At 41.9% G+C, this 10,891-nt stretch overlaps 1 protein-coding gene across 2 annotated transcripts; it reads left to right on the top strand.

Moving 5' to 3' along the window:
* Positions 1-35: 35 nt before the first annotated feature.
* On the top strand, positions 36-9,703 carry LOC110530807 (ras-related protein Rab-8A). Of its 2 annotated transcripts, XR_016482688.1 has the most exons (8): positions 36-237; positions 1,023-1,083; positions 1,788-1,848; positions 1,970-2,047; positions 3,772-3,861; positions 4,085-4,201; positions 4,305-9,223; positions 9,489-9,703. XR_016482688.1 is itself a non-coding variant. In XM_021614080.3 (7 exons), the coding sequence occupies exons 1-7, from the start codon at positions 114-116 to the stop codon at positions 4,392-4,394; spliced, it is 621 nt and encodes a 206-aa protein (XP_021469755.1). In that variant the 5' UTR covers positions 36-113; the 3' UTR covers positions 4,395-9,703. The 2 variants fall into 2 exon arrangements, 1 of the variants encoding a protein (XP_021469755.1); XM_021614080.3 differs by having other exon boundaries at positions 4,305-9,703.
* The last annotated feature ends 1,188 nt before the right edge of the window (positions 9,704-10,891 follow it).

Consider the following 10,891-nt stretch of genomic DNA (forward strand, 5'->3'; position numbering starts at 1 on the left):
TAGATGTGTATTTGGATACTGACCTCATAACGTGACAGAAGGGGGCGTCGCCGTCCTGTAACGACGCGGCAGCGCGTAGCTTTTCGCCGGGCGGGATTTCCGCAATATCAAGTATGGCGAAGACGTACGATTATTTGTTTAAGTTACTGCTAATCGGAGACTCCGGTGTCGGGAAGACCTGCGTGCTGTTCAGGTTTTCAGAGGATGCTTTTAACTCGACATTCATCTCCACCATAGGTAGGTGTGACTTTGGTTAGCCACAATGCAATGTTTACAAAACGACAGTCATCCTGACCAGAAAGCAGCTAGCTAACGTTACTAGTATATGCTGTTAACTGTAGCTTATTAGGCGAAATTGATTCAAGTAACTGACTAACTCAAGTTAACTTGCTGTTTAGGTGACAAGTAACACTAGGTGACAAGTAACAGTGGCACTAGCTGTGTAATAGCTGCATTATAGCAAGCTATATAGGTAATGCTAGCTAACGGTCGGTATATAGAATGCTAGCCTGTTGGCTAACTTCCTGTAGCTTACTAGTAACGTTACTAGCTAACAATTAGCCCCACTAGCTAACAGTTAGCCCCACTAGCTAACAGTTAGCCCCACTAGCTAACAATTAGCCCCACTAGCTAACAATTAGCCCCACTAGCTAACAGTTAGCCCTACTAGCTAACAGTTAGCCCTACTAGCTAACAGTTAGCCCTAATAGCTAACGTTGCTTAACTCTGTAACTCGCAGCTGGAAATCCAAACGATAAAGTGCTACAGTACGTTAACTAGGTAACGTTAGCTACCTGCTCTGGCTAACCGTTATGAACATTAACTAACAACTAAATGTTCATAACTGTGTACAACTAACTTAGCTAACCTTTTTATTTAACGAACTCGCTAGTTAGCTTTAGAGCTTGTTCTCCTTTTACATTTTGTATTGCATTGATTGGAGTATAGCTACAGTCATAGCCATAGTGTGTAATGGCTAGGTTGTTTAATTTCATGATTGTTCTCTTCTGTTTCTCCTGTAGGCATTGACTTTAAGATTAGAACGATAGAGCTAGACAACAAGAAGATAAAGTTGCAGATATGGTAAGCCCTCCATGTCACCTCGAGCACCACGACTGCTTTTTATACAGGAAAGAAAACGGGTAGGCTTACACCCAACGCGTTTTGCCTTCAAATCAAATCAAATCAAATTTTATTTGTCACATACACATGGTTAGCAGATGTTAATGCGAGTGTAGCGAAATGCTTGTGCTTCTAGTTCCGACAATGCAGTAATAACAAGTAATCTAACTAACAATTCCAAAACTACTGTCTTGTACACAGTGTAAGGGGATAAAGAATATGTACATAAGGATATATGAATGAGTGATGGTACAGAGCAGTATAGGCAAGATACAGTAGATGGTATCGGGTACAGTATGTACAAATGAGATGAGTATGTAAACAAAGTGGCATAGTATAGTATAAAGTGGCTAGTGATACATGTATTACATAAGGATACCGTCGATGATATAGAGTACAGTATATACGTATGCATATGAGATGAATAATGTAGGGTAAGTAACATTTATATAAGGTAGCATTGTTTAAAGTGGCTAGTGATATATTTACATCATTTCCCATCAATTCCCATTATTAAAGTGGCTGGAGTTGAGTCAGTGTCAGTGTGTTGGCAGCAGCCACTCAGTGTTGCAGTATAACTTGCAGTTATAGCTAGGTAACTATTCGAAAAGGAAATGTATGACTGTCTATGTACCTAACTAACTGTTGTCCTTGTGTTTTTGCAGGGACACAGCAGGGCAGGAGCGATTTCGAACAATCACAACAGCGTACTACAGAGGCGCGATGGTGCGTTAACAACCTGCTTGTTACGTTTTCATATTTTGTTATGTGTGTTTTCTTCTTCATCACAACGTCGAGGTGTTGACTTTCTGGTTGTATTCTTTCATTTTGACGTTTCTCATCACAGGGTATCATGCTAGTCTATGACATCACCAACGAGAAGTCCTTCGAAAACATAAAGAACTGGATACGGAATATAGAGGAGGTATGTTTGCTTAAAGTTCTATTCTGTTCTAAACACGAATACCATACTGACTGACTAGTAAATATTTGGTGTACTCTTGTCAAAGTCGACCGTATGTACAGTGAGGGAAAAAGTATTTGATCCTCTGCTGATATTGTATGTTTGCCCACTGACAAAGAAATGGTCCGTCTATAATTTTAATGGTAGGTTTATTTGAACAGTGAGAGACAGAATAACAAAAAAAAACACATGTCAAAAATGTTATAAATTGATTTGCAATTTAATGAGGGAAATAAGTATTTGACCCCTCTGCAAAACATGACTTAGTACTTGGTGGCAAAACCCTTGTTGGCAATCAGAGGTCAGACGTTTCTTGTAGTTGGCCACCAGGTTTGCACACATCTCAGGAGGGATTTTGTCCCACTCCTCTTTGCAGAGCTTTTCCAATTCATTTAAGGTTTTGAGGCTGACGTTTGGCAACTCAAACCTTCAGCTCCCTCCAGATTTTCTATGGGATTAAGGTCTGGAGACTTGCTAGGTCACTCCAGGACCTAAATGTGCTTCTTCTTGAGCCACTCCTTTGTTGCTTTGGCTGTGTGTTTTGGGTCAATGTCATGCTGGAATACCCATCCACCACCCATTTTCAATGCCCTGGCTGAGGGAAGGAGGTTCTCACCCAAGATTTGATGATACATGGCCCCGTCCATCGTCCCTTTGATGCAGTGAAGTTGTCCTGTCCCCTTAGCAGAAAAACACCCCCAAAGCATAATGTTTCCACCTCCATGTTTGACGGTGGGGATGGTGTTCTTGGGGTCATAGGCAGCATTCCTCCTCCAAACACGGCGAGTTGATGCCAAAGAGCTCCATTTTGGTCTCATCTGACCACAACACTTTCACCCAGTTGTCCTCTGAATCATTCAGATGTTCATTGGCAAACTTCAGACGGGCATGTATATGTGCTTTCTTGAGCAGGGGGATCTTGCGGGTGCTGCAGGATTTCAGTCCTTCACGGTGTAGTGTGTTACCAATTGTTTTCTTGGTGATTATGGTCCCAGATGCCTTGATCATTGACAAGATCCTCCCGTGTAGTTCTGGGCTGATTCCTCACCGTTCTCATGATCATTGCAACTCCACGAGGTGAGATTTAGCACGGAGCCCCAGGCCAAGGAAGATTGTGAGTTCTTTTGTGTTTCTTCCATTTGCGAATAATCGCACCAACTGTTGTCACCTTCTCACCAAGCTGATTGGCGATGGTCTTGTAGCCCATTCCAGCCTTGTGTAGGTCTACAATCTTGTCCCTGACATCCTTGGGGAGCTCTTTGGTCTTGGCCATGGTGGAGAGTTTGGAATCCGATTGATTGATTGCTTCTGTGGACGGGTGTCTTTTATACAGGTAACAAACTGAGATTAGGAGCACTCCCTTTAAGAGTGTGCTCGTAATCTCAGCTCGTTACCTGTATAAAAGACACCTGGGAGCCAGAAATCTTTCTGATTGAGAAGGGGTCAAATACTTAAATCCCTCATTAAAATGCAAATCAATTTATAACATTTTTGACATGCGTTTTTCTGTTTTGTTGTTGTTATTCTGTCTCTCACTGTTCGAATAAACCTACCATTAAAATTATAGATGGATCATTTCTTTGTCAGTGGGCAAACATACAAAATCAGCAGGAGATCAAATACTTTTCCCCCTCACTGTAGTATACTGTATGTATTGTGGTGTTCAACTACTCTTATCTCCTTAGCATGCATCGGCTGATGTTGAAAAGATGGTTCTCGGTAACAAATGTGACATCAATGACAAACGGCAGGTGTCCAAAGACCGGGGAGAGAAGGTGAGTTCTGTGATGAATCACAAGCTCCGTTCTGGTTGTGTACTGTACAACATTAACGGGCTTGGGATGATATAGAGCACTTTTCAAACTTAAGCTCTGCCATGTTGTCTAGGTCAACAACAACAACAACAAAGACCTGCTTGAATTACCAAAACCAGATAGAAACTGTGTAGAAATGATGATCGTAACAACAGTCAAAGCATTTACTCCCCCCATTTCTCAGCTGGCGCTGGAGTACGGTATTAAGTTCATGGAGACTAGTGCAAAGGCCAACATCAACGTGGAAAACTCGTTTTTGACACTTGCCAGAGACATCAAATCAAAGATGGACACAAAATTGGTAAATTCAAAACTCATTTAGGTTTTAGAAGGAACTTTTTTTTTTAAGGTCAAAAATGCTGGACATTTGATTTGAAAAACTGAACTGGCTGTCTTTGTTGCAGGAGGGCAGCAGTCCTCAGGGGAGCAGCCACAAGGTGAAGATCTCTCAGCCCCAGAAGAAGAGCAGCTTCTTCCGCTGTGCCCTACTGTGAGGACCAGACCATGGGTGTATACCAAATGGCCCACTATTCCATATATAGTGTGCTATGTTTGACCAGGGCCCATAGTGCACTACTTTTGACTAGAGTTCTATGTAGGGAATAGGGTGCCATTTGGGATGCATACCAAAGGCCTTACCTGCCCTCCGCCTGCCCTGGCTGGGATATGCTGGGGTGCTGGCTGGACACAACTGGACTGTGCTTGCTCCCAGCACCCCCCCTCTCCTTCTACCCTATTCCCTTCAGCCAGTCCCAATTCACTCCCCGCCTCTTCCCCTCGGCCCTAACCCTTAGATGTCTGTGTATCTGAAGTGTTTGAATAGATACATGCAGTTGTTTACACCTTGCGTATACAGTGAGCTCCAGAAGTATTGGGACAGTGACACATGTTTGGTTGTTTTGGCTCTGTACTCCAGCACTTTGGATATTTGTGCATCTGTCATTTCTTTTCCACTTGTCATTATTCACGATGATCCGTAACCATGGTAACATCCACATTTTAATGTAGATGTGTACAAGAAACATTCTATTATTGTTTACAATAAAAGTGACTGAAAAATAGCACAATAACAAACGGCAAATGCATCCAACAAATTTGTAGAATCACAAGCTTGACGTAGTCATTGTGTGCTATGAATATGTGACGAAATACTTCACTTTTAATTCCGTTAATACTTATATAAGTGAATTTGTCCCAATACTTTAGTTCCTCTAACATGGGGTGGGACTAGGTACAAAAAGTGCTGTAATTTCTAAACGGTTCACCCGACATTGAAAATACCCTCAAATTAAAGCTTGACAGTCTGCACTGGAGTACCGAACCTAAACAACCAAAAATGTGTCACTGTCCCAATACTTTTGGAGCTCGCTGTTCGTGAACATCGAAGACTTGGGGCCAATGGTAATTGGTAAGGAGATAATTAGGACAAGTTGCCTCTCTTGCTCTCTCTCTCTCTCTCTCCCTCACTGTCCACCTCTCCCAACGTCATGCCCTGGGGTAGCTGGAGTACGGTAACCGCGACTCCATCCACAATGGCCCCGTGACACCTGGTAATGCTGCTGTCCTTCCTACGGCACACCAACCTGTTTTCTATCACCACGGGTCGGACTGACAGACCAACCGGTGGAAACACCACTTGTTTTTTTTTAAAAGAAGGTTCAAATGACATGTCACACAGAAAAGATGGGCTCTTCTTCCTGTTTCACACTAGTCTCTATGTACATACATTTTTCACACGCAGCCACCTGGCTCCACACCTGCCAAAGTTGGAGCCCCGTTTACTTTTCAGTTCGAATCGCTTGAATGACCCAAAGGTTTGGGATTGGGAACGTGATGCGTGGATGTTTAGATACTATTTGTAGGCCTCTCTTCCCCATTCGCCACATTGTTAACATGAGCCAGAGACTGATAAGCTTACTGTTTTGATGAAACAAGAGTTTTTAAAGGAATATAATATGACTTGAAGATTCACAATCCTTCAGGAAAGATTGATCGCTAAATAATTTAATTACACAGACTAAAAGAAAATTCAATTTGAACGATAATTCCGTTTTGTTTACATTCCAAGATAATTTGATGCTATTCTATACATGAAAGGCTTGCAACAGGCCTCTCTTCCTGAACAAAGTTATTGTACTGAATCCAAGTGTTTGACTTGTTTACTGCCAGTCCCAGATGTTGTCTTGAGAACAAACACACAGCCTCTTAACCATAGTGCTGCAGCACCACCTGAAAAATTTGAATTTAAAAATACATTTAGACTTTTTTTTTATATACATACAGTACCAGTAAAAAATTTAGACACCTTTCTTTCTACATTGTAGAATAATAGTGAAGACATCAAAATTTCATGTTATTTCATAGTTATGCAGTAACCCAAAAAATTGTTAAACAAATCAACATATATTTTAGATTCTTCAAAGTAGCAACCCTTTGCCTTGATGACAGCTTTGCACACTGTTGGGATTCTTTCAACCAGCTTCACCTGGAATGCTTTTCCAACAGTCTTGAAGGAAAAGTACTGAGCACATGTTGGCTGCTTTCTTTCACTCTGTGGTCCAACTCATCCCAAACCATCTCAATTGGGTTGAGGTCGGGTGATTGTGGAGGCCAGGTCATCTGATGCAGCACTCCATCACTCTCCTTCTTGGTCAAATAGTCCTTACACAGCCTGGAGGTCTGTTGGGTCATTGTCCTGTTGAAAAACAAATTAAAGTCCCACTAAGCGCAAACCAGATGGGAGGGCGTATCTCTACAGAATGCTGTGGTGGCCATGCTGGATAAGTGTGCCTTGAATTGTAAATAAATCTCTGACGGTGTCACCGGTAAATCACCATCACACCTCCTCCTCCATGCTTCACGGAGAGATCATCCGTTCACCTACCCTGCATCTCACAAAGACACGTGCAGTTGGAATTAAAAAAAATTTGGACTCATCAGACCAAAGGACAGATTTCCACCAGTCTGATGTCCATTGGTCGTGTTTCTTGGCCCAAGCAAGTCTCTTTCTTCTTATTGGTGTCCTTTAGTAGTGGTTTCTTTGCAGAAATTTGACCATGAAGGCCTGATTCTCGCAGTCTCCTCTGAACAGTTGATGTTGAGATGTCTTTTAATTGAACTCTGAAGCATTTATTTGGGCTGCAGTTTGAGGTGCAGTTATTCTAATGAACGTATCCTCTGCAACAGAGGGGAACTCGTTTCATTTCCTGTAGCGGTCCTCATGAGAGCCAGTTTCATCATAGCGCTTGATGGTTTCTACGACTGCACTTGAAGAAACTTTTCAGACTTGACTGACCTTCATGTCTTCAAGTAATGATGGAATGTCGTTTCTCTTTACTTATTTGAGCTGTTCTTGCCATAATAATGACTTTGCCCTATTTGGTAAAAGACCATCTTCTGTATACCACCCCTACCTTGTCACAGCACAACTGATTGGCGCAAATGCATGAAGAAGGAAATTATTTCCACAAATTAACTTTTAACAAGGCACACCTGTTAATTGAAGCTGGTTGAGAGAATGCCAAGAGTGCAAAGCTGTCATCAAGGCAAAGGGTGGCTACTTTGAAGAATCTAAAATACATTCTGATTTAACACTTTTTTTGGTTACTACATGATTCCATATGTGTTATTTCATTGTTTTGATGACTTCACTATTATTCTACGATGTAAAAAAAATAATAAGATGAAAAACCCTGGAATAAGTAGGTGTGTCTAGAATGACTGGTTCTGTATGTATGTGTGTATTCACAAGTGTACAGCATTGGGCCTTAAATAGTATTGTATTAGCTTCCCACGGCTATGCTCTTAACACAAGGCCTGAGGCTACTTTTTCTACTCTAGAACATTCTTGTGTGAAATCTGTTGAAATGTGGCCCAATGGAGCAGGGCTATTTAATTCTTACCCTACGAGTTCCGGGGCCTGCTGGTCTACCGTTCTACCTGATAGTTAATTGCCCCTACCTGGTGTCCCAGGTCTAAATCAGTCCCTGATTTAGAGGTGACAATGAGAAAATGCAGTGGAACTGGCTTCGAGATCCAGAGTTGAGTTTGAGGCCAATAGAGCGTTGACACGTAGCCAACCTGAGCATTGGTTCCTGGTAGTGGAGAGACGGACTGATTAGTGTCTGAAATGGCACTCCATTCTCTAGTGCACTACTTTTGACCAGAGCCCTATGGGACCTGGTCAAAACGAGTGCACTGTATATATTTAGGGTGCCATTTCGAAAGCAGCGATAGTGGTTTTTTTTTTTTCTTCTTCTCGTCGGTCAAGTTACAGCAACAACATCCATTTATAAGCTCATGTTTATTCCCAGCTATATGACGTCTCTGGTAGTTAGCTAGTGAAACACTCAGCTTTTTCACTCTAAACTGGAGTGGCTGTCTGCTAGTACAAACATCCATGTTACAATGTGGACACACAAACAGATCCAATGCAATCCATCCCTTTGCACTTTACCAGTAAACCTGTGTGTGTTGTGTGTGTGTGTAGTCTGTGCCAAGTGATAGTTTTGCAATATAACAACAAGCATATTTTTTTTGTCCATTTTAATTGAATGACATGATCTGTTGGATTTATGGTAATGGTTGGTAGATACTTTGGGCACATTTTAGATTAGTGTTGTTTGTTACGCCTGTACTACGCCTTTATAAATGGCTTCCTCTCCTTTGCTACTTCTGATATGACTTGTGTTCTATGGTTCAGGGCCTCTGGTCACAAATGTCTCTGAATATTAATGCTGACCTAGGATAAGGTTGTCTTGTTGGTTATGATTTAAAGACAAAACTGATCCTAGATCAGTATCCTGCTCTGAGACGCTTTAGGAATACAGGCCCTGGTATCACTTTTTAGTAAAAAGGGGTTTTTAGTTGTATGCTACTGCCCTGACAAATTTGAGTATAATCTAAATGTGACGTTCTCTTGGCTTATGGAGTCAAGCTAAAACTTCATCAAGGTCTTGTGAGTCTTGGTTTCATGTGGTCGTGTCTGTCTTTTTTTTGGTCAGTACCTTGTTTGACAGCTAGGTGGCAGCACATCACCACCACCAGCTGTTTATAACATTGGAATAATGTGTTGAAAGAAATGTCCTTAGTTATGCATTGAAAAATCCATTGAAAAGCAATGTGATATTTTAGAATATGTTTTGGAAGTGCTCGGATAAAATGGTGTGTATATGTGATAGACACACCTAGCATCGCTTGTGTCCTACGTTGATACAGTGTTTAACCATTGAGTCCTCTTACTCCCAACACTTCCCAGTTTGTCCCTTCCTGTTCTATTAAATGTCTGTGTTTTGAAGAGTTAAAAAAAATAGCCTGAGTTCCAGTCTGTTTGTGTTATAATACCAACTCCTTGTCACTCATCGTCATGTTTAGCTTGACAATGAAGTTGGCAGGGGCACAAACAGATCTGGGACCAGGCTAAAACAATGAAAATACATGTACAACATTGACAGGAGGGCTCCTTTTAAACTAGCCTTCCCCTTTTTCGCTATATCTACTGTACTGGGACCTGCTGCTGCACCTGCCTCTCAACCACGTCTTAATAATAACTAATACTCTTCCCGGGTTTGGACCTAGCCTGGTCCCAGATCTGTTTGTGCTAGTTTTCCATCTAATTGGGGACAGATTTCCATGTGAATATTGTAAAAAAATCTGCATAAGAACAATACACGCATTTTCCCACCAGAGGTGTTTCCGTCAAATTGTACAGTTCCTGATAAAAGACGTAAGTGATGACGTAGTGCACATGAAAACAATTCAATGTGCCGAATAGGATAATAAACTCAGCCAAAAAATAAACGTCCTCTCGCAGTCAACTGCCGTTTATTTTCAGCAAACTTAACGTGTGTAAATATTTGTATGGACATAACAAGATTCAACAACTGAGACATAAACTGAACACGTTCCACAGACATGTGACTTACAGAAATTGAATAATGTGTCCCTGAACAAAGCGAGGGTCAAAATCAAAAGTAACAGTCAGTATTTGGTGTGGCCACCAGCTGCATTAAGTGCTGCAGTGCATCTCCTCCTCATGGACTGCACCAGATTTGCCAGTTCTTGCTGTGAGATGTTACCCAACTCTTCCAACAAGGCACCTGCAAGTTCCTGGACATTTCTGGGGGGAATGGCCCTCACCCTCCAATACAACAGGTCCCAGACGTGCCCAAAGGGATTGAGATCTGGGCTCTTCGCTGGCCATGGCAGGACACTGATATTCTTGCTTTGCCAGTCCTGTCTGGTCCAGCGACGGTGGGTTTGTGCCCATAGGAGACGTTGTTACCGGTGATGTGTGGTGAGGACCTGCCTTACAACAGGCCTACCAGCCCTCAGTCCAGCATCTCTCAGCCTATTGCGGACAGTTTGAGCACTGATACAGTGCCTTGCGAAAGTATTCGGGCCCCCTTGAACTTTGCGACCTTTTGCCACATTTTAGGCTTCAAACATAAAGATATAAAACTGTATTTTTTTTGTGAAGAATCAACAACAAGTGGGACACAATCATGAAGTGGAACGACATTTATTGTATATTTCAAACTTTTTTAACAAATCAAAAACTGAAAAATTGGGCGTGCAAAATTATTCAGCCCCCTTAAGTTAATACTTTGTAGTGCCACCTTTTGCTGCGATTACAGCTGTAAGTCGCTTGGGGTATGTCTCTATCAGTTTTGCACATCGAGAGACGGACATTTTTTCCCATTCCTCCTTGCAAAACAGCTCGAGCTCAGTGAGGTTGGATGGAGAGCATTTGTGAACAGCAGTTTTCAGTTCTTTCCACAGATTCTCAATTGGATTCAGGTCTGGACTTTGACTTGGCCATTATAACACCTGGATATGTTTATTTTTGAACCATTCCATTGTAGATTTTGCTTTATGTTTTGGATCATTGTCTTGTTGGAAGACAAATCTCCGTCCCAGTCTCAGGTCTTTTGCAGACTCCATCAGGTTTTCTTCCAGAATGTTCCTGTATTTGGCTCCATCTATCTTCCCT

This window comes from Oncorhynchus mykiss, chromosome 8 (assembly GCF_057628025.1).
Source record: "Oncorhynchus mykiss isolate SJ-2025 chromosome 8, ASM5762802v1, whole genome shotgun sequence".
Classification (NCBI taxonomy): Eukaryota; Metazoa; Chordata; class Actinopteri; order Salmoniformes; family Salmonidae; genus Oncorhynchus; species Oncorhynchus mykiss.